A 25,479-nucleotide genomic window follows, 5' to 3' on the forward strand; every position below is an offset into this window, starting at 1 on the left:
TAAAACTGATGGTATTTCTTCCATTATATCACATAATTTCAATCAAGAAATTACAGCAAATTCTGCAACAAATATCTCTGTATAACCAAAACACTTTCAAACTCCAGTCAAGTGCTCAGTTATTTTATTTTTTAAAAATGTTTTATTACTGCTTTTAAAAAAAAATAACAGTGGGCCAGCTAGGTGGCACAGTAGATAGAGCACCAGCCCTGGAGTCAGGAGTACCTGAGTTCAAATCCAGCCTCAGACACTTAACACTTACTAGCTGTGTGACCCTGGGCAAGTCACTTAACCCCAATTGCCTTGCTTAAAAACAAAAAACAAACAAACCAACAAAAAAAACACTGTTGCTTCCCAAAGTCTATACCCTGGCTCTGCCCTCATAGAAACTTTCCTCGTAACAAGCAAACCTTGTCAACATATTGGCCATGACTGAATATACATGTCTCATTCTGTCACCTCTCTATCAAGAGCTGGAAGGCATACCATCTCATCAGTCCTCTGGTGTTAGGAGTGGTCACTAAAATGATCCAAGTTCTACAGTCAGTATCTTTTTCTTTTATATTACTGTGGTTACATTGTTCTTATTTTACTCTGCATCAGTTCAAACAAATGTTCCCAAGTTTCTCTGAATTCTTCATATTTGCCATTTCTTACAACATAATAATACTACATTATGTTTGCATATCAATATGTTTAGCTGTTCCCCGTCAAGAGGCACCTGCTTTCCTTCCAGCCTTTGTGATGAAAAAAAATGCTGCTAATTTTTATGTAAGGGAGGATGTTCCATGTGTCCACCTCCATGTATTCTCAGGAAAATATAAAAAGAATAAGGAAGGGGGTTATCTCCCTGCCCCAACTGATAGCAATTGTGGAATCAATCAATCAACATTCTGTGATGACATAACATCATCACAAAATGTAAAGTAGAAATTAAGGAATTTTCCTGAACAAACATGAAAGAATTATATGCCTTATAGACGTTGGATAAAGGCAAATTATACCACATAGGAAATATCTAAGAACTGTCAGAGAAAATCAATCATGCCCCTTGGGCCTATGCATAAAACAGCAAGTTAGGGGGCAGCTAGGTGGCACAGTGGATAGAGTACTGGCCCTGGAGTCAGGAAGACCTGAGTTCAAATCTGGCCTCAGACACTTAACACTTACTAGCTGTGTGACCCTGGGCAAGTCACTTAACCCCAATTGCCTCACCAAAAAAACAAAAAACAAACAAACAAAAACAAACAAACAAAAAAACCCAGCAAGTTAGCTTAGGGGTTCCTCAGTCCAGTGATGGAGGATTCCAGTTTGGGAGCTGAAAACTTGGTGATCAAGTTCCAAGCCAGAGCTAGAAGTGGAGAGCAGGTTCTTAAAAGGGAACATTTCTTTTTCCCTACAAATACTGGATATGTTATCTTATATATAGACCGGTAACAGAGACAATACATCTAATCAGGAGCAGAGAGATACAAGGACTGGTATGGATAAGGAGAAATAGTCACTTGAAGGCAGAGGAAGCTTCAAGAAGCATGATCCCTCACACTTGAAAAGAGTACTATCTGTGCATTTAAGAAAGAAGCTTTGGACTTAAGAAGTTTTCCTCTATTAGAATTTAAACTTCTTAAGGGCAGGGATCATTTTGCTTGTTTGTATTTTTATCCTTAGTATTGTGTCTGGCACATGGAGGCACTTAATAACTGCTTTTGCCATTCATTCATTCATTCATTCATTCATTCATTCACTCACTCACTCATTCACGGAAGGGAAAACCAAAATACATAATGTTTTGCTTTTGTTCCTGGGAACTGATGATGAAACATGCTTCCCTCCCTTTAGAGGAGGCCACAGACTGTGGATACAATCCATATGGTATCGAATGAAGTCATTGTTTTGCTTAACTCAGTCAACAAACATTTATTAAGTGTTCAGTCTTCAACAGGCACTGTGCTAAGAGTTGGGAATAGAAAGAAAAGCAAAAATCACTGTCCCTGTTCTCAAAGAGCTCACATTCTGCGGGGAGAGTAAACATGCAAACATGCACATACAAGCTATATAAAGTATAAATGAGTGGTAGGGAGTGCCTTACCTCCCCCTCAGAGAGTGGGGAGAAGTAAGGGGAGACCAGAAAGGCTTCTTGCAGAAGGTACAGGGGAAGGGAATAAACATTCATATAGCACCTAATGTATGCCAGGCACTATGCTAAGTGCTTTACAAATACTTCATTTGATCCTCACAACAACCGTGCTAGGTAGATTTTGTTACTATACCCATTTACAGAGGAGTAAACACAGGCATAGAGAAGTGACTTGCCCTGGGTCACACAGCTACTAAGTATCTGAAGCCAAATTTGAACTTGGATCTTCCGGATTCTAGGTTCAGCATTCAACCTAGCTGGCAGGATTTGAACTGAATCTTCAAGGAAGCCAAAAGGTGAAGGGAAGGAGGGAAAGCATTCCAGAAATGGGGGGCACAGAATCAGAGGATCAAATGTCACGAGGGAGGTACAGTAAGAAGACCAGTGATGCTAGATCAGAGTACATAGGTAGGAGTACAGTAAAAAAACCAAAAACTGGAAAGGAAAATATTGTCAAGGGCTTTTAAAGAAAGGATTTTATATCCTACAGGAAACAGGGAACCACAGGAATTCAGACCTGTACTTAAAGATCATTTTGGCTATGAAGTAGAGAGAGGCTGGCCTGGAGGAAAGAGAACTGAAGCAGGGACACTTGTTTTTCTTTGTTGTGTGGGAAGGTTCTATACAACATGGGAATTTGTTGGGAGGTGACAGTACTGTTAAAAAAATCAACAAAACATGTTTTAAAAATAAAGAATGTGACAACTAAGTGATTTCCCTATGGCTTGATATGGAATTAAACTCAGCTAATCCTGTTTCTTAAGACTGTGTTCAGCACTCTATCTCCAGATGTGGAGATTTTAGAACTCAGAGAATCACATTTAGGTGAAAATGGCAACAATTTCAGATGGATATATCCAGCAGTATGCTGACATTTTCTACTTATTCTCAATTCATGGATTTGATAGGATAAAAATACACATATATGTGTATGTATACACATACATACATACGTGTGTGTGTGCTTGATGTCTGGAAAAAAACTTAACGATTAGAGTGGTCTAAAAACAGAATGGCCTTCCTCAAGAAGTGGTGGGCTCAAGGGAGGGGGCAGCTAGGTGGCACAGTAGATAAAGCACCAGCCCTGGATTCAGGAGGACCTGAGTTCAAATCTAGCCTCAGACACTTGACACTTACTAGCTGTGTGACCCTGGGCTTAACCCTCATGGCCCGACCAAAAAAAAAAAAAAGTGGCGGGCTCCTTCTTTTCCTACCAGTCATTAAGCAGAAGATGAACAACCACTTGTAGGGTATATCATAGTGGGGATTCCTTTCATATACAAGTTGGGAGACAGTTGCTGGGGTCCCTTCTGACTTTCAGATTCTGGGATTCTGTGAGCACAAGTCTGGAGTCAATGAATCACTGTATCACACCACAAATACAATAACTGATGTTGAAAATGAAGACCCAGTATAAAAGATACTTAAAATGAACTTTTATTTGCAAATTGTGGAAACAACCTTATTACTTTATAGTTGCACTGTCTGCTTTCTAAGAATGAAAATACATTTTTAAAAAATTTCATTAAAATAGTAACAAACTTATAAAAGTTCAGAAATTTTTGAATACTTTCAGCCCAACAAATATTTTAGTCCCTAATATATGCGAATATATACCATGCCTGATACTTTTATGAAGATTAAATGAGATATAACTGTTCTCTTGAACTTTGACACTGAAAGCATATAAATATTAAATAAGATATGGCCACCACCCTCTTGGAACTTATATTCTGACAGACAGATATAATACAAACACAAATAACTAGAATGTTATGCAAAGTGTGAGAGAGGATGGATCATTATTGACTTAGAGGTGGAAGAGAATAGAGGAGTGTAAGTAAAAACTTAATGAAATAAATGGCATTTGAGCTAGACCTTATAAAGCAAAGCTTCTTAAACTGTGGGTCACAACCCCATATGGGGTCATGTTACTGAATGTGGGGGTTGTGAAAAATTTGGCAACAGTAAAAGGTTATGTATATGTATTTTATATACTTATATACCCAGGGTTGCATAAACATTTCTTTGGCAAAAAGGGGTCGTGAGTGGGAAAAGTTTAAGAAGCCCTGTTATAAAGGATGGGTAGAATTACAAGTGGAAATGGAGAAAAGTGGGAAGAGTGTGGAGGCTGAGCATTCCATTCCCATTCCAGGCATGAAAAAGGTGTGGAGGCAGGACACCATGGGACATTTCTGGACATTTACTTACTACAGTAAGTAATCCAATTTAGTTAATGCATGACTCATTTGGAATGGAGTAATGAGAGAATAAATTAGAAAGGGAGAATGAAACCAAAAGCAACATGTAAGGTAATTAGTGGAGTGACATGATCAAATATATGCAAAAAGAAAAATCAATCTGTCAAACACATTACTGTATAGTCTGAAATTTTGTAATAAATGTTTTTGTAAGAAATATATAAATCTCTAGTCCCAAATCAGCATAATGAGTTTTCTAGAGATCCCTAAAATTATGTTACTTGAAATAATGTAGTAATGCCAATCTGAAAACTGAAAACACAACTCAGAATAATAATCTTTCCCTAAGTCAAATCTTCCCTCAAAACAGAGTAATGACCTATTTATTTAGAGGTCAAATAAATTAATGCTTAGAAAAACGAGACTGACAAGAAGGAAGACCAGACATTTTCTCTAGTAAGAATAACAACAACAACAACAATAATTGCTAGCATTTATATAGTATTATGTACCAGGCTTCGCAAATATGATCTAATCTTCATGACCCCTCAAACCTCTCCAAAATAAGAATAATATGTAAGTGATAAAGCAATTTTGGTTCTCTCCACAACCTAGGACACTAAGAACCCAAAAGAGCTAACAATTCAATAAACAAATAGCAGAGGCAGGTACTTGCTGCTAGCCCCTAATGCACTCATTTAGCAACCTCTCTACCCCACAGTTCACAATGCTCTGGAAAGAATCAAAAAGGCAAAGTTTGCTCAGGTTTTGAAGCAGCGTTCAATGCCAAAACAGAGCTTAGCCAGAGAACTGAGTTGCTGAGGGAACTGGGGGGCAGGAGAGGTATGGCTGTGTGGCATTTCACTAAGTCTGAGGGAAAGAGGCCAGAATCCAACTGGGGACCATACTAGCACCCTACCCCACCCACACTGGAAGATACTTAGGACACAGACTAAGGATAGTGAGCCATGAATTTCCCAGCATGGGACAAAACTTAGATGGTTTTGAGGTCTGGGCCCTAGAGAAATCACCATCAAAGAGAAAGAAGTCAGAAAGTGAGCAACAGGGGATTATGAAAGGGGAAAAATGACTGAAAATGCCAAAGATTTAAGGAGAAGAAAACTCAATTAAAGATCTTGCATATAAGCATTTAAACCAAAGGAGGAAATACTGATATTAGAAGGAAATGTGGCTTCCAGATGAAGCAAAAGAGTAGAGACATTTTTGATTAAATACTGTAAGACAAAGGAAAATGAATCAATACCTAATGAGGCAGAGGATCCTGTGGATTCTCAAGAGAATATGTAACCAAAACAGAATGTTCCTCAATGGTTAAAAATAGAAATAAAAATTGTGGGAGCAGAATTTATGGCCTGCATAGAAGAAATAATTGGCAAAATAGAAAAACTAATCTGTGGTAGCAAGTTTTCCCAAATTAACAAGAGAGAATAACTGATTGGGAATGCAAATATCGAGAAATAAAGGACAATATAGAAGAAAAGCAAAAGGCAGTAACATTAAAAGAAAACATGTTCTTCATATAAGCAAAACATATTCATCTTGAAGACAGGATGTGCAGAGACAAGTTAAGGAATATAATTCTCCCAGAAGAACATAAAAAGTAAAAAAACTTGAATACCATAATACAAGAAAATTGTTCAGAACTTTTGAACACAGAAAACAAAGTGCCAATCAAAAGAATCCCCCCAAACAACAACAAACTATATGCTACAAACTCCTAGATACATAGTGTTATATTTAACAATTACACTGACAAACAACAAATTCTGCAAGTGTCGAGAACAAAGATCTTTAAATATAAAGGGAAACAAATTCAAATAAAACCCTCTGGGAACCTCAAGATAGAATGGAGTAATATTCTCTGAAAAGAAAATGAGCTTAAGATACAACCCAAAGTGACCTATTCTGCAAAACTGAGCCTAACTATTAATGAAAAAGGAGGCATTTGAAATATTCATAGTAAGAGAACCAGACCCAAAGAAATAATTTGCTTCTCAAACACCTCAGAGAATAGTAACATAAAAGTAAATAAATACAACAACCAAGGATAACAACAACCACAAAATAATAATTGAAAGACCATTAAGGGACTTCTTTCTAATGAAGACAAGGATGAAAGTAGAAGTCAAATAGAAGTGTTGGTAGAGAAACAAGCTGGAAATACTATGGACTAAACTTCACAACACTTCACCTACAGGTGGATCAAGGTTTTTTTGTAAGGCTAAATTATAGAATGGGAAGGCACATAAAAAGGAGGAAGAGAGGAAGAAGACAGAGGAAAATATGTGATGTATCCTAATCAAATCAATGACGAAGAATGAAGGGAAAATAACTCTTGTAGATTTTGGAAGAGGGGAGCAAACAGGAGAATGGAAAAGATGGCAAAAAGGAGGGATCAAAAAAGAAGGAAAGAAATCATGACAACTTATTCAGTGGCGGGAACGGGTACCACTGACAAATGCCCTCTTGGGAGAAGAGATATAGTCTATAAAGGGAGACTGGGATGTCATAGGCATAATCTAAAGGGATCATTTTTCTTGCCTTAGAAGAAGGGGAATCAGACAGAGCTCAAGTGATACTCAGAAGACTGGGAGGGTATAGATCTGGAGAGATTTGAAGGCAAATGGGGGGAAAAGTGATAATGGGGAGGGCAAAGGTCAATAATGAACTACACAATCAGGGACAAAGGACCTACCATATCAGGGAAAAATTCCTACCATAGAGCAATATCCTCTCTATCACCTGTAACAATTTATGTATTTCTAAAAGGAAGGCCAACACAAAAAAGGGGTCTGGGGTTAAGATCTATAAGGCAATAACACCTTAGAATAACACCTTAATTCCATGAGGAATAAAGAGACTAGAGAAAGACTAAATAAGTATAAGGGACATGAATCAAAGAATAAAAATCTAGAATAGACAGAAAGAAAGATAAATAATGAAGAAAATGAGAATTGGATATCCTTTTTAGAAAAAAAGAGATTTTTAAAAACTAATATCAAAATAAGTTTAAAAGGCTAGGGAGGAAGCTTTTATTTTACCTACCCAGGAGGGGAGAAAAGTGAAGAATTAACTAACTAGTTAAAAAACAAATAAGAAAAAGAAACTGATAAGTGCCAAAATTAGGGAAAAGAGTAATAAATAGGAAGGGGTAGTGTTTAAAGGTGAGGAGAAGAAAGTTAGTGGAAATAGGGTTACATTAAAAAAGATTAAGCTAAACAATTGAAGAGACACAGTACTGTGTTTAGAAAATGAGAGAGGGGAAAATCCTAATTTGAAAAAAAATAAAGACAAATGGAGAAAAATTATGAACTTAAATCCCATAACTTTCACTGTAAATGGACTAAATAATCCAATAAAATGAAAAAAATGACAGACTGGCTAGGAAAACAAAACCCCACAATCTGTTCCTTACAAGAAACATATTTATAAATAAAGATATACAGAGAATAAAAATGAGGAGCCAGAAGAACAGTTTGTATCAGATAAATGAAAAAAGCAGAAGTAACAATCTTGTTATCAGACAAAGCAAAAGCAAACATTCAAAAGATTGATAAAAAAGACAAACAAGAGAACGGCGAAAAAGAACCATAGACAACAAACCAATATCAGTATTAAAGTTACATGCTCCAAATGCTTTAACATCTAAATTTAATAAGTGAAAGATTAACTGAATTAAAAGAAGGCATAGAAGTAAAATAATAATAGCAGGAAATTTTAATATCTTTCTCTCAATTTTAAATAAATCTAAACAGAGAGATAAATAAAAAGGGAAAACACAGAACTCAACAAATTGCTAGAGAAACTAAAACTAAAAGATTTATGATATTTTCTAAGGGGGAAGACTAGAATTTATACATATTTCTTAGCACTAATAGAACTCTTACAAAAACTGACCATGTATTCAGGCATAGAAATATTGCTGACAAATGCGGAGAGACAAAAATAGTACATACATGATTTAAAAGTCACAATACAATGAAAATAGTAGTTTAGGGAGTATGAGGAAAAGTCATATACTCAAATGGAAATTTAACAATGAAATCCTAAATAAACTGGAACCAAAAAAGAATTATATAAATAATAAATAAAATTTAAAGCAGGTTCTTTGAAAAGACTAATAAAATTGATATATCTTTAGCCAATTAAATTTTTTAAAAGAGGAAGAAAATCAAATCAACAATACAGCAAAGTGAAATCACAAAACCAGATAAGATAAAAAGAATTATCATAACTTATTATATACAGTTATGAGCTACCAACATTGAAAACATAAAAGAAATAGAGGAATACCTTCAAACATGTAAAATATCCAAACTAACAAAAGACCAACACAGGATCTTAAATAATCCAATTTCAGAAAAATAAAAAGAACTAGTTATAAAGGAACTACCACTAAAAAAAAAAAAGCTCCTACTCCTGATGGAAATGCTGGAGAAATCTATCAAATTTTAAAGAACAATTAGTACTAAGACTTCAAAAATATCAAAATTGAGAAAGCACTCTACCATGTTTCTTTTGTGTACCAAATATAGTTCTAATATTTAAACCAGAGAAGGATAAAGTACAGGAGAACTACAGACTAATGTCATTAATGAATATAGATTTAAAAACTTTAAATAAAATCTGGGGGCAGCTAGGTGGTGCAGTGGATAGAGCACCAGCCCTGGATTCAGGGGGACCTGAGTTCAAATCTGACCTCAGACACTTAATACTTACTAGCTGTGTGACCCTGGGCAAGTCACTTAACCCCAATTGCCTCACCAAAAAAAAAAAAAATTAATAAATAAAATCTTGTCAGACTTTAGAAATTCATCCAAGAAATCATTCATTATGACCAAGTTGAATTTATGCCAGGGACGCAAGGATGTTTCAACATTAAGAGTAAAAAATCATGGAAAGGTCTACATGAACTGACACTGAGTGAGGGATGATGCAGTCAAGGAAACAACATATAACAAAGACAACATAAATGAAAAGAACCACACACAAAAAAATCTAAAGTGAATGTTGCAAATTTTAATAATAAATATGACAAAGGGCAGCTAGGTGGTGCAGTGGATACAGCACCGGCCCTGGGGTCATGAGGGCCTGAGTTCAAATTCAGCCTTAGACACTTGACACTTATTAGCTGTGTGACCCTGGGCAAGTCACTTAACTCCAACTGCCTCACAAAAAAAAAAAAAGAAAAGAAAAGAATAAACATGACAAAAGAAGAAATTTGAGAAGAAGTCACCCCTCTGCAGATATGGGATGTTCACAGGTGTTGTATATTGCACATATTTTTAGACTTTCTCAACATATTGATCAGTTATGCTGATTTTTTCCCTCTTCCTCTACTTTTTATCTTTAAAAAGCACTGTTATATGGAATAGCTCTCTGAAAAGGGAGTGGAAAAGGGTACTAAAGGAAAGTATGGTGATGTAAAAAAAATCATCAATAAAAACCTTTTTAATAAAAGTACATTAAATTAAAAACAAAAATGAGCAGAGTTCCATGGACCAGGAATCAAACTTTGATTCCCAGCCTAGCTCTGGCCCTTAACTAGCTGTGTGACTTTGAGGAAGTTTTATTACTTTTATTATGTCTCAATTCCTTCATCTATTAAAAAAAAAGGTATTGGGCTATATGTTCCTTTAAGCCCTATAATTCTATAACCTAAAATAAATCAGTTGAAACAAGAATAAGAATTTCATTAACAATTGAAAATAAACCTCACTAGTATTCATTCTATCCTCCATACTCCTGATCCTCTCTATCGCTGATAAAAACATTTGCAAAAGCACTGGATTTAGCATAAAAAAAAAATACACATTCTAGATAGAATCTACAATGATCCATGGCTATAGATGACTTTGTACCTTACTTTTTTCCATTTGTAAAATAAAGGTGATAATAACTACTTACAAGGCAAATGAGATTACCTATTCAGGACTCCTTTGAAACCTGGTGTGAAGAAACTACTAACACCAAAGTATGATTATTAGGACACTGGCAAATGTAGTAAAGGTTACTGGCAATTTTATGGGCAGTTGGATAATGTTCAGAGGCCCGAGGGTTTTTTTTGGTTTCGTTTTGTTTTGTTTTGTGTGAGGCGATTGGGGTTAAGTGACTTGCCCAGGATCACACAGCTAGTAAGTGTTAAGTGTCTGAGGCTGGATTTGAACTCAGGTCCTCCTGACTCCAGGGCCAGTGCTTTATTCACTGTGCCACCTAGCTGCCCTGGCCCAAAGGTTTTTGAAATCTATCTATGAATCTGTCCTCAATTCAGACTGGAAATACTGCTCTATCCATGGATAACGGGGAGCTTAGTTCCCCTTCTGTCCATCTGAACCTGATGTTCAGGTTGTGCAAATATATCCCATTTTAAGGAAATATAATATATCTATTATAGTACATAATTTTAACAGAATATTATTGTACTCTAAGAAATGATAAATGTGGAACAGGTAGGTGGTGCAGTGGATAGAGTACCAGCCCTGGAGTCAGGACAACCTGGGTTTAAGTCCTCAGACACTTCCTAGTTATGTGATCCTAACCTCAATTGCCTCAAAAATTAAAAAAAGAAAAACAAAACAATGAATGTGAAAAATTCAGAGAAGCATGGGAAGACTGACATGAAATGATGCAGCAAGAGGTTAGTAAAACCAGGAAAACAATATATATGATGACAATAGCAATGTAAACAAGAAGAAAAATAACAAAATCCTAAATGTTGCAGAATTATAAATACGAAGATTAGCCCCAGAGAAAACTAACCTCCCTCCCTCACTTTGCAGAAGTAGGGATCTATAGATGTCAAATATCTGCCAGACCTGGAATCAAGAAGACCTGAGTTCAAATCTGGCTTCAGATACTAGCTATGTGGCCCTGGACAAGTCACTTAACCCTGTCTACCTTAATCCACTGGAAAGGGACATGGAAAATACTACAGTATCTTTGCCAAGAAAACCCCAAATGGGTTCACAAAGTGTTAGACACTACTAAAATAAATGAACAATAAAAATAATCAGGAGACCTTTTTGGAACAAAATTTCTTAGATAAATATTTATATCTGATCATACCAACTGACTATTGCCTTATGTTTAAAGATCAAAATGACTTTACTTAAGAAAAAAAATCAAGTTCTCCTTAAATCTACCAGAACTTCAAGTTGAAAAGTCCAAAAATCCTTTTCTACAACCGGCATCATCAGCAATTCAAAAATCAAAAGATTGGATTAGACTTCAATCTGACTTAAGAGTTATACCAAAGAGATTATTTTGGTGTTTCTTCAGCTTTAATCATTCTTTCTTGCATCAAAAATAACAAAATTGTAGGGTGACATTAAAGCATGATCATGAAACAAAAATGTGCTTCATTTCATTAGTCACAGGCTACATATCAGCCAGCTGTCGAAGCTAAAAATATGCTGCACTTAAAAAATTTGTAAACCATAAGGCCATAAGATATAAGACAACACTGAGAGAAATGTGCCTTCTTTCTGGTTCTGACAGTTATGCTTTAAAGAATGTTTAAACCCTTCAGGACTTTCCTCCCCACAAAAGATAATCTTATTATAACTTACTGATAGCAATGTTCTGATTATGGCTTCTACATCACCTAGTCCTGGAATTCCAGAGTTGTAGAGGGCTTCAGGTCACCCACTCTGACCCTTACCTAAAGCATCCATTTCTAAGTTACCTAATTATAGAAACCTCGATTGAAAAGGGACCTGAAATTTGATCTTTCTAACCTAGCCCCCTGCCTGAAAAATAGTCCATCTGCAACACATCCAAATGGTCCTCCAATGCTTTCAAGGGTAGATAGACCAGGGAACTAACTACATCACAAGCTAATTTCATTTTCAGACCATGTTACTGCTTAGCAAGTTCTTCCTCCTCTAAAACCCACTGGTCCACATCCTCCCCCCCAGCACCAAGCAAGATGAGTGTAATTCTTCTTCCATCACTCCCATCATCATGGTAACAACAGTAACAACAACTAGCATTTACCTAGTACCCCAAAGTTTTCAAGGTACCTTAAATACACCTCATGTGAGCATCACGATAACCCTGAGGTGTAGGAACTATGGGATTTTTATTCCCATTTCACAGATAAAGCTGGGAGTGGTTAAACGACTAACCTGTGGGCAACAGTTAGTAAATATTAGGTGGGATTCGAAGCCAGACCATTTGGGCTGTAAGTCCAGCACGCTACCTATTGTCTACATTATATCAAAAAAAGGCATTCTGGGGCAGCTAGGTGGCGCAGTGGATAGAGCACTGGCCCTGGAGTCAGGAGGACCTGAGTTCAAATCCGGCCTCAGACACTTGACACTTACCAGCTGTGTGACCCTGGGCAAGTCACTTAACCCCAGTTGCCTCACAAAAAAAAAAAAAAGAAGAAGAAGAAGGCATTCCATGCCCATCAACTAGGGGATGACTAAACAAGCTGTGGTATATGATTGTAATGGAATATTATTATGCTATGAGAAATGACGAGCAAGATGATTTTAGAAAAACCTGGAAAGACTCATGTGAACTGATGTATAGTGAGGTGAGCAGAACCAGGAGAACACTGTGCACAGTGACAGCATTATTGTTCCATGAGCAATTGTGGATGACTTAACTACTCTCGGCAATGCAATGATCCAAGACAATCCCAAAGGACTAATGATGAAGCATACTATCCACCTCCAGAGAAAGAACAGACGTTGATCGAGCACTGAAGCATACTGCTTTGTGCTTTCTTTTTTTTTTTTCACTAGAGTCATTTTGTATAAAATGACTAACATGGTAATGTTTTACATAATTACACATATATAACCTATATCTGGTTGTTTGCAGCCTCAAGGATGGGAGAGGGGAAGGGGGAGGAAATAAGAAAGGGGGAGGAGAAGGAGGAGGAGGAGGAGGAGGAGGAGGAGGAGAAGAAGAAGAAGAAGAAGAAGAAGAAGAAGACAAAGACGACTATGGCATTCCAGGGGCAACTAGGTAGCACAGTGGATAAAGCACCAACCCTGGATTCCAGAGGGCCTGAGTTGAAATCTGACCTCAGACACTTGACACTTACTAGCTGTGTGACCCTGGGCGAGTCACTTAACCCTCATTGGCCACCCCCCCCTTGCAAAAGGCATTCCTTCAGATATCTGACAGCAGTTATAATAGCTGAACTTTCTTGCAGTTGTTCAGGAGTTCCAGAAAATCCAGAGACCCTGAACATTGAACCACACTTGGAGCTTCCCAGATTGGGGACAGAAAGCAGCAACAACCATCTTGAAGTTTCAAAACTACCCCTGGTGGCATGCTCCTGCCCCTTTGGAGATTCAGAATCACAGCTCTAACTTAAAAAGAAATAGCAATAGAAGTATTTTAAGATGAGGCAATACTTAGACATCCATTTTGTCTTAGTGAGGGAAAATGAACTTGCCTGGCCAAGTATGCCTGCTCCAGTGAGTGATTTGGTTGAATTAAATTGTTTATCAAATCAAAGCAGACTTGGCTGTAAACATTTGAATACTTAAAAGGAGTTAGAAATACACAAAGAGAAAAAGGATCTACCTCACATATATGGGCAAAAGAGCTGAGGCCACTCTTTTTTTTTTTTTTTGTGACTTGCCCAGGGTCACACAACTAGTAAGTGTTAAGTGTCTGAAGCCGGATTTGAACTCAGGTCCTCCTGAATCCAGGGCCAGTGCTCTATCCACTGTGCCACCTAGCTGCCCCTGGGGCCACTCTTAAGAGATCAAACTGGAAAAATGAGTTAGGAAAAAGTTCATTCCTGGTCACCTTTGTAAGACTGGAAATGAATATGGTACCAAAAGATTGGAAAAGGGCAAATGTTAAGCTGATTTTCAAAAAAGGGAAAAGAATAGAGTTTGCAAAACAACAGACCATTGAGCTTGGCTTTGATTTTTGACAAAATTCTAGAACATACTCTTAATATGATGGTTTATGAATACCTATCTAGAGAAAGAAAGCAGTGATAACAAAGCTAGCATGGTATCATCAAGAACAGGTCACAACACCAGATGAACCTTGGCTCCTTTTCTGACAGGGTTATTGACTAGTAAATCAGGGGAATTCCACTGGTATACAGAGGTGAAGTGACAGGACATAACTCTTTAGGCAAGGTTTATCACCAAGTGCAGAAGCACTTGGGGTGAGAGACAGCACATCACCTGTCAGAAATGGCAAGTTGGCCAGTCTATTTGTATCTTGAAATGCATGAAACTGAGTAAAGGACAAGAAGGCTATCAAGGCAGGAAGAGATTAAGTTATTAAGAACTTTAAATGCCAAAATATTTTACAGTTGATCCCAGAGGTAATCTGTGGAGCCACTAGAGTTTACTGAGGGAGAAGGGAAGAGAGGAGAGGGTAGTGACATGGTCAGATCTTCAGCAGATGAGGGAGAGATGGGTTAGAGTGAGGAGAGATGTGAGACAGGGACATTAGGTAGAAGGCTATTACACAGTCCATGTGGGAGGTGACAAGGGCCTATGTTAGGGGTGTGGCTATATGAATGGAGAGAAGAGGCACACACAAGAGAGGTTGTGAAGGCAGAAATGATAAGATTTGCTAATAGTTGAGATATTAGGGATGAGTCAATGTGCAGAGTCAAGGATGATGCCAAGGTTATGATCCTTGGTGAGTGGGAAGGTGGTGGTGCCCTCAATATTAATAGGAAAGTCCAGAAGAGGGGAGCGTTTGGGAGAGACGAGAAGTTCTATTTTGGACATGTTGAATCTTAGATGCTTACGTGGCATCTAATTCAAGATGCTTAACAGGCAGTTGGTGATTTGTAACTAGCTCAGAGGAGAAACAAAAGCTGGATATACCCGTGTGAATCATTTATATAGAGATAATAATTGCACCCATGGAAGCTAATGAGATCACTATGTGAGATAATATAAGGCAAAAAGAGGAGAGTCAAGTTCAATATTCTCTCCTCTCTCAGCAGTCAAGATACGAATCTTTCTCAGTTCTCCTCCTACCTTTCTTCCATATCCTTTGCTGGATCATTATCTGTCTTCCATCTCCTATGTACTGGTACATGCCAAAGTGCTATCTTGGGACTTCTTTCTTCTTTTTTACATTCCTTACCAGTGACAGCAATTGCTCCTATGGATTCCATGCACATGACTGCCAAATTTCTATATCCAGTTCTAGTCTCTCTCTTGAGCTCCATTCTCATATCACCAACTGATAGTGGACACTTCCAATTAAAGGTTCCTCTTGTACCTCAAAACTAAACACACACAATATGGAACTTATCATCTATTCCCTTAAACCTATTTCTCTTCCAGAGACAGTGACCTCTACAGAAATAGGAAACTATCCGTGTATGGCCCTCCTGTCGTGGACATCCCCTCCAACAATACAGACTGGCAACTTGTTAAGAACTTCTAGTCTTGGGGAGCTTCCTGTGGCACTGAGAGAGGGTGACTTGCCAGTACTCACACAGTGAGTATGAGTGATTAGCAAGACCTAAACCCCAGCCCTTCCTGACTCCCAGGCCAGCTCCCTCTTCACTGTGCTGCTGCCTCTCAACAGTGTGATGGCGGTAGGCAGAAAAGCTAATGCAATCTTAGGTTGAACTAAGGGAGACAGGATGACCAAGGCAATATCAGTCTCACTGTCTTCTTCCATGGTCTGACCACATCTGGAGTGCTGTGTAGTGTCTAAGCACCACATTTTAGTAAAATAAACTCTAAGATACAAAGTGTCCAGAGGCAGGCGAGCAAGACGGTGAAGATAAAATGAGAGCTAACATTTGTGTCACTTTGAGGTTTGTGAAGCACTTTACAAACATGATCTCATGTGATCCTCACAACAGCCAAGGTGGTGGGTGCTCTTATTAATCCTATGTTACAGATGAGGAAACTGTAAAGAAGCTAAAGAGTAAAGCATAAAGAGGATCCGATGAAGGACACGGGGACATTGGGCCTGGAGAAAAGACCTAAAATGGACAAGGGAGCTCTCTTCAAGTATCTGAAGTTTTGGCCTGTGGAAAAGCTTGGATGATCACTTGCTGGAGATGCTGTGGAGGGAATTTCTAGACCTAGATAGCCATCTACCGTTGCTTCCAATTCAGACATTCTGTGATCCCTGCTTTCCCTCCACCAATCCCCCCCCCCCAATATTTTCTTCTTCTGGCTAAATATTCCATTTTTAAAAATCAATGCAGTCACGTCAACTTTCTGAACCTCAGTTTCCTCATTGGCAAAATGATGGAAGTTAAGTCAATAATACCTGTAAGGGTCTAGGACTCTATTGCAGATGCAGCACAAACATACCATCTCAATGAAGAAAGGGGTCTGGATGATACAGCTCATTATGGTAGAAAAATGCACTCTGGGGATGGATGAGGACACTGCTGCTTAATCACAAGTAGCTAAGAATGTAGCCAGAGCTAGACAAGCACAGTGCTAGATTTCCATCTCTAGTCATCAGGCCCCTCCAGGATACTGATGACTATAGCCTATGTCTGAAAGGAAGCTTTTAGCTCAATAAAAGACCTGATTAGAAACTGAAATTAAGGGATGGGGGCAGGCTGAAATATAAACATTCCTATTAGGAGCTAAGTGATTCGTGCTTTGGTTGCCTCTCTAAGGTGCCACCCCAGGCAGCTATTAAATTTAAAAGAGCCTCTAAGTAATTTATAGAGCCTAAGAGATTCGTGAGACCACTCAAAAGACAATATATTCAATAAAACTGGAAAAAAAAAGAATTTCCCCATTCCCAGTCCAATGATTTCTATATAAAGTATTTTCTAAACTATGAAGAGCCAAATACATGCAAATCATTGTCACTGTTATGATGCCATTCATCATGAAGTGGCTTCACTCTTCTCCGGGGATGTCTCCTGAATTCTGAAAAATAGTTGGGGGGTGGGGAGAGGTGCTATGAAATGTCTGCAAGAGAGAAGTCTTCAAATATGTCTCTGTACTGTTTATAATTCAATTCAAAAGCATTTCTCGTGCCTTTTAGAAATGCAGTCAGTCCTGTGCTAGGCACTGCAGAGGACTTATGGAAATTCTATTGCCCGGTCCCTGCCCTTAATAAATTCACAACTCAGTTGAAAAGAGAAAATTTACACACGGGAAATGATGATGGATCAAAACAGAGAAAGAGAGTCAAGCTCTAAGAAGGCAGAGCGGAAAGAGGACTTGAGAGAAGATCCAGGTTCTAGTTGCAAGTCCCATAAACTAGCATCATGGTTCTGGGGAATTTGACTTCGGTTTCCTCATCTATGAGACACTGGGTGTGATGATTTCTAAGGTTCCTTCTTCCTATGATTATATGATTCTTTTTATCAGTTAGAGGAAATGCTTCAACTCTACAGAGCCAAGGGCACAGGTGACTGATTATATTCCAAATGGAGAAAACAAAAGCAATTTAATCGATAAACTAATTTATATGCCAAGAGATAGGAAAATTTCCAGCAGGGGAATCAGTCACAAGAAAGTTGGATCTACAACCTCACTCCTAAGTGATTGACTTCTTGCTAATATAAGAACATAACACTTAACCAGGTTTACATAATAGAAAGGAAATTATTCTCTTATTAGTTGTCACAGATTCAAAGAAGTTTAGAATTGCAAAGGAACTCAGAGATCAGGGAGTCTCAGCCTGACAGATTTAATGACTTGTCCATAGTAACTGTTCATGAGTGTCAGAGGTGAGACAAGAACCTTGGTCTCCTGACTCCCAGATCAGTCTTTTTGCTACACTTAAGTTGCAGGGTAACTGTTCCCCTAGAAATGGAGAACTAGGGTTTAGGTCTGTCAGTCAATAGAAAAGGACATTTTCTAGGTTGGCTCCCATGCCATGGGTTTTCTAAACTCAAACATTCACAGTGACATCAACTTTGAGAATATATTGTTGTAGGCGGTAAATATTATCTTCTCAACAGTGGGATTTCCAAGTATATTAAACATGGGACCTCCTGTCTTCCTAGCAAAGGTGAGGGAATATGAATGTGCATCCTATATGTATATGTTTGTATGTGTATGAGAGTGTATTTATTATATGCATATGTATATAGAGATATACATATACACAGAAAGAATCATATATGGATGGCTCTACATCTCTATAGATATCAGTATATAGAGGCAGTAGATAGATACTGTGTGTGTATATATATATATGTCTATCACACACACACACACACACACACACATATATATGTACACAAATATATGGGGAGAGAGAGAGAGAGAGAGGAGAAAGAGAAGCTGGTTAGCTCTTCTAAGGACTGTACCTGTAATTTCATTAATATAAGGAACTCCCAGGGGCAGCTGGGTGGCACAGTGGATAAAGCACTGGCTTTGGATTCAAGAGGACCTGAGTTCAAATCTGGCCTCAGACACTTGACACTTACTAGCTGTGTGGCCCTGGGCAAGTCACTTAACCCCAATTACCTCACCAAAAAAATAACATAAAATAAAAAACCAAACTACATCTTGTTCCTTCTTAACATTCTCTAGAAGAAGGCAAAGGGTAAGCTATAACTTGTACAAATTGTGAAATAAAGGCCAATTCAGACAAACAACTTTCCATTTTAGCTGTAAGCAATGAGTTGTGGCCAGTCTAAGCTAGGATCACAGTGTTGAGGCCAAGGGCCAGATAAGACTAAGAGTCAGATGAAACCTGCTATCAGTCTGCCAAGGAAAGTCAGAGGGCAGCAATGCCTATTCCTGATAAAGTTACAATAAATTAGAAGAAGGATCAACTGCAATGAACATCTATCTGGTATATGCTAAGTTACCACAGATCTGACTGGAGCAACACTACTTGACTATTAGTAATGATGCTGGCACAATTTCTTAAGGAGCTAATCACATTAAATTTAAAAGCTAATTTGGAAAAATGAATCATTGTTTGTGTAGAATTCAATAGTAAGACAGCAAATGTCTCCTCTGCCTTACAAAGTACAGTGTGAATAGCCTGTTGAGACTATGAGCCACAGAAATCAAAGACAATTTTGAACAAAAAAAAAAACCCAAAAAGAAAAACAAAAACACCACAACTTTAAATCATAAAGATGTGTGAGTAAGTCACCAGGACAATAGGTCTAGCTTGATTTCTCATGATGTAGAGCTTTCTGTCTGGTATTCTTGCTTCCTCCAGTCAACATTTTGGGGCTATGAGACTTTATGTCAAGAGTTCCCAAATTGGGGAACTTTTAAAATATTTTGAAAACTGCATTTTCACATTACTGATTTCCTTTGGTTTTGTTTGTTTGTTTGTTTTCTGCGAGGGGCAATGGGTGTTAAGTGACTTGCCCAGGGTCACACAGCTAGTTAAGTGTCAAGTGTCTGAGGGCGGATTTGAACTCAGGTACTCCTGAATCCAGGGCTGGTGCTTTATCCACTGCACCACCTAGCTGCCCCCACTGGTTTCCTTTGTAAGCCTAAGTATCTTACACACAGAAAGGGGTTCCTAGGATTCACTGGACTACCAAAAAGGTCCATGACACACAAAAAAGGTCAAGACCTCCTACTGTAAAAACTGAGTAAAACCCAATATCCTGAGTATCCTGGGGGCACAATAATAATAATAAGAGGTAACACTGATATAGTGCTAACCATAGGCTAAGAGCTTTACATTATTGCCTCATTTTGATCCTCACAACAACCCTGGGAGATAGGTTTTATAACCCCCATTTTACAGATAAGGAAACTAAGGCAAATAAAGGCTAAATGACTTCCCCAGTATCACACAGCTAGTAAACACCTGAGGCTCGACTGGATCACCCTCATTCCACACCTAGGACTATGCACTGTGTCACCTCCTGGACTTAGGAAGCCCTCAACAGAACATGAAACTGGACAGTGTCTGGGGTCAGGAAGTGTGATGGTCAGAGCTCAAGGACTTGGGAACACAACCAGGCCCATCACAACTTTTACGGACAGGTTTTTCTACAATCAGCTTTCTCTCAACTTTAGTTTTCCAACTGTGGCAGGGAAGGGAAGATATGACACACCTTTACACCTGGGCATCTATTACACACTAGATGCTTAGAGGATAAAACCATCTGAAATCTCATCAGCATGAAGACTGATCCAGCTTTGATGGCCAACACCTCAGCACCCTCAGGTGCCTTTCCCTTCTGGTTGGAGGGCAGCGCAATAAACTCCTCCAAAAGCCTTCCTTTCGAGAGGGCATAGAACTCTCCAAATAACTTTATTTTCCTTTAACTTCTCTGCTTGGTCTCTATGCCATGAACATCTTCCTTTCATCCTCATGAAAGGGGATAGGTGTGGGGGCTTGTCAGCTACTCTTTGTGTACTGTCTTTTCCATTAGATCATAAGCTCCTTGAGGGTGGGGGGGGTGTCTTTTTTTTCTTATTTATACCCCCAGTGCATAGTATAGTGCTGGGCACTTAATAAATGTTCACTGATAAAAAAAAAAAAGAACTCATTTACATTTACACTGATCATCCATTCCAAGTTCTAGGTCTTCTATGCCTCCTCAGGCGCTCTTTTTCCATGTGGAGGTTCAAAAACGTTCCATTCAAATGTATGGTATGTAGTCCAGGTATCTCTTCATTGCTCCCCAAAATGGGCATTGTGACATAAAATGGTATCAGGACCCAAAGCCTTCACAGTCTCTCAAAGCACTGCACAGTTCGGGGCATCCCCTTCACACTTAGACGTGACATTCACTTTCCTCCTGCTCCTTTAAACAAGTCTGAACCCCCCTACTTTAGTGGTCTACAAAATGGGTTACATGGACCCCAGGGGGGGATCAGTACAACCATTCGATGGAATACAGGAAGAAGACAGAATTTATATGTATATTTGTTTTTATCTAAAAAAAGAAATTGTTTCATTAATATTAAAAATATATAGTCTGAGCCTAACTCAGACTATACCTCAGTCATATATCTGAGGAGAGTTCATGAGGTAGAGCCTAGGAGAAGAGTGGAAGTTTCATAATGCAGAAAGGTTGATAATAGTGCCCTTAGTCATTCATTCATTTTTAGCATTTTGCAAAATATCCATTTGCATATGTTCAGGAAAGTGGATTTGTGGATTATATTACTGATTTTTAGTTAAACTAACCCTCACAAAATGGCTTCACAAGATTGCTGCTAAGAAACTGCAGATTAAAAATAATACTAATAATGAGAGCAGAAGAAAACAAGAAAATGGGATCCTAGTGAGATCTTTGTCAGCCAAATTACAAGGTAAAAGAAGTGACAGTTTCATCAGATCTGCCAAGAAATTGGCCAAAAAAAATTATCAAGGTTACTTGAAATTTGGATTTATATCCATTTATATTAACAATTAAACTCACCCTTTGTGAGCATATTGAGTCTTCCCCCTAAATTATTTATTTATTTGTTTGTTTTTGGTTTTGTTTTTGGTGAGGCAATTGGGATTGAGTGACTTGCCCAGGGTCACACAGCTAGTAAGTGTTAAGTGTCTGAGGTCACATTTGAACTCAGGTCCTCCTGAATTGAGGGCCAGCACTTTATCCACTGCGCCACCTAGCTGCCCAAGCATATTGAGTCTTAAGACATAAGCTAACGATAGAACAAAGCCATCACAATTGGCAGGACATTTAAAATCCAAGCTTTTGTTACCAAAAAAAAAAAGTTGAAGTGTGTCATCCAGAAAAACTCTCATGTCAGTATACTTTAGAAACCTGAAAACAGATTTTTGAAATGTTTAAAATCTTCCAAAGAAGGAAGTACAGTGGGTTTTGAACTTGTTTCTTAAAAGCATAAAAATTTAACATCTTCATATTAGTTTTATCATTAGTTTGTTTTAACCACAAAACCTGATCTCTGGAAAGAATCTGATGATCTTAGAATCACAAGACATATTTTCAGCTGGAAGGGGCCTAGAAATTATCTAGTTCAATTCCTTCATTTCACAGATGAAAGAACTGATATGCAGTCATGTGACTTGTTCAAAGCTAACCAGGTAGCAAGTAGAAGAGCCAGGATTTAAAACTATTTTCTGACTCTAAATTCAGGGCTCTCTCCACTATTCTACACAACTTCTTACATCAAGACACAAATAAACTACCCTAAAGTAATAGGTTTCAAAGTCTAAAGCTAAAGGAATACAGCTTTTGGAGGTATCTTTTTTTTTTTTTTAGTGAGGCAATTGGGGTTAAGTGACTTGCCCAGGGTCACACAGCTAGTAAGTGTTAAGTGTCTGAGGCTGGATTTGAACTCAGGTACTCCTGACTCCAGGGCCAGTGCTCTATCCACTGCGCCACCTAGCTGCCCCTGGAGGTATCTTTTTTAACACTAAAGCTTTTGGTGATTCTGAACTTAACATCTTGTAGAATGCTGCATAATCCATCCATACAAAGTTTGTCTCAGGCCCATGAATTAAAAGTGACCACTTTCACAACCTGATGAAGGTCTCTCTCTTCAGGATACAAGGATTTTGTGTATCATTGTCTATCTCTAATCCAGAAGATGAAAAGCAGCACGCTTTCTTAGTTGGGAGATTGGAAATGCCAGAATTTTACAATTTCCACAGATAACACTCAGAAACTTAACAGAAACAGTTTTTTGGAGGGTGTGTGGCAATGAGGGTTAAGTGACTTGCCCAGGGTCACACAGCTAGTAAGTGTCAAGTGTCTGAAGCTGGACTAGAACTCAGGTCATCCTGAATCCAGGGCCGGTGCTTTATCCACTGCGCCACCTAGCTGCCCCAACATTTTGACATTTAGGCTATGAGATGCTTCTATAACAGACCACTTGCCAAAATATGTGCTTTCTAATAATCTGATAGAATAATTTTTCCTTTTCACCAGGATCCAGGAGGAGTATTATTTTTGCTCTTCTTGTCTCTTTCAGCACTGGAACTTAAAAGGTATAAGGTGTCAAACAAGTCATCTATCTTCCAAAGAAAAAGAAATGAAACACGGATGACTATCATGAGTCAAGATAAGAAGAGGAAGTTTAACAAAGCACTAATACCAAAAGTATCCCAGAAAAAGGACCCATATGTACAAAAATATTTATAGCTGCTCTTTTTGTGGTGGCAAGGAATTAGAAATTGAGGGGTTGCCCATCAATTGGAAAATGGCTAAACAAACTGTGGTATAAGAATCTAATGGAATACTATTGTGTTGTAAGAAATGATGAGGCAGATTTCAGAAAAACCTATATATGAATTGATGCTGAGTGAAATGAGCAGAACCAAGAGAACATTGTACACAGCAGTATTGTGTGATGATCAATTATGATAGAGTTAGCTCTTCTCAGCAATACAATGATACAAGACAATGCCAAAGAACTCATGATGGAAAATGTTCTCCACATCCAGAAAAAAGAACTGTGGATTCTGAATGCAGATTGAACCATACTGTTTCTACTTTTGTTTTTTGTTCCTTGATGTCTTTCCCTTTTGTTCTGATTCTTCTTTCACAACATGACTAATGCAGAAATATGTTTAATATGATTGCACACATATAACCTATATCAGACTGCTTTTTGTCTTGGGAAGGGGGAGGGAAGGGAAGGAGGGAGAAAAATTTGGAACTAAAAATCTTATGAAAACAAATGTTGAAAACTATCTTTACATATAACTGGAAAGTAATAAAATACTTTTATGATTTAAGAAACAAACAACAACAAAAATGAATGTTGAAAATTATCTTTACATATAATTGGAAAAAAAAAATACTAAGAGAAAAAAAAAGTGTCCCAGAGCAGCCACCATGAAAACAACATTGAGTGGCTATTCAATCCCCACAATCCAAAGTACAATATAGTAAGTCAAAGGCAGAACCTAATAACCTAAAGGTCTCAAGTACCTTTTAGGAGACAAAGGGATGACATAAGGGTTTCAGAATTCAAAATAAGTAAAAGATTGCTCCAAGAGAAAAAAAGTGCACCCCTTTCAAAAGCTTACTCAACTGAGAGATAAAGACAAGGCTGTATGTTTTACAGAGAACAAATTGAGGAACAAGGCAGTTCAAAAACAAAGTGATGATGTTTATACAATGGAGGTTTCTTTGTATAAGCCTACATGCTAAGAAATCCCCATTTCATAAACACTTTAACTTTAGGAGTTTAGGTCTTTTCAAAGGAGTAAAAGGAAAATGTTGCCCTTACATATCTGGATGTTTCTTCTTGGTTCTGGTCATTCATGTCAGTGGGAACAATCCGTGTGGCCATTGGTCCCTGGGCAAAAGGTTTCGGCAACTGGCCCCTGAACTCTGATGGAATGAATTGGAGTTGCCAGCTGCCAGAAACACAAATAGAAAAGAAAAATAAGGAAAACACATTGCAAAATTCACTTTAAGTAAGCAAAAAGAATCAAGTAAAAGGATTGCACTTGGGGAAAATAAACATTCCTGCCATGTTCAGCAATGATCAGACCACATATGTGTCATGCCCAATTCTGGGTACCAGAATTTAGGAGAAGGATTACCTGTAGCACATTCAAACAAGGCAGGCGAAAGCACATGAAATCATGCTATCTAAGGACTGGTTAAGGAAATGGGGACATGAATAAGTTCAACCATATGCAAATGATCACAGTATAGGCAAAGAGAACTAGAAATCTTAATTCAAGGAAATAGTTTCAACTTCATAAGTTTTACTGCTACCTGTTGTTTGGTTGGACTGGAATTTCATTGGTATAATGAAGTCTCAGTGAGAAAATTCTCTCTAACAATATATATATGCAAAAGATTAACGGGAATTATAGGCTGTATATTTATTTAAAAGAACAGATTACTGTGAGAAAATGCACAAACCAAAATGGAAATGTGGCAGAGAACATCTGGGTAAGGATCAATGGAAAAAGAAACAGAAGATTCTGTAGTGGGAGTATAAAAAAGGATACTCAACCAAGAGGAAGAAGTGGATAATGAATCTGAGAAAAATGCCATGGATCTGTCAGGGGTACATAATATAATAGTGAAGCTACATCCATGATAGAGGCCTTCAACATACTGAACATCTGCTGGAGTCCTTTCTCAGCTAATAGCTGAGCAGACAACAGAGTCTGCAAGTGCCTTAATGATCATTTCATTGTTCAAAAGACGTAGCAGTAACTAGTGGAAATGCTATTCCAGATCTTGCTGTGATCAATAAGGAGAAACTGGTTGCTGGAATAAAAAAGAAGAAAGAAGAAACCTTGCCATCTTCAGGT

The 25,479-nt window shown here is 38.0% G+C and overlaps 1 protein-coding gene across 1 annotated transcript in view; it reads right to left on the reverse strand.

Annotated features, from left to right (window-relative positions):
* ALG9 (ALG9 alpha-1,2-mannosyltransferase) overlaps window positions 1–25,479 on the reverse strand; it is a 155,596-nt gene that overhangs the window by 50,221 nt on the left and 79,896 nt on the right. Inside the window, exon 13 of the mRNA XM_043995048.1 lies at window positions 24,435–24,564. Coding sequence (XP_043850983.1) covers window positions 24,435–24,564 — 130 coding nt within the window. The remainder of the gene's footprint in view (window positions 1–24,434; window positions 24,565–25,479) is intronic.

The sequence above is a fragment of the Dromiciops gliroides genome, chromosome 3 (assembly GCF_019393635.1).
Source record: "Dromiciops gliroides isolate mDroGli1 chromosome 3, mDroGli1.pri, whole genome shotgun sequence".
Taxonomy (NCBI): Eukaryota; Metazoa; Chordata; class Mammalia; order Microbiotheria; family Microbiotheriidae; genus Dromiciops; species Dromiciops gliroides.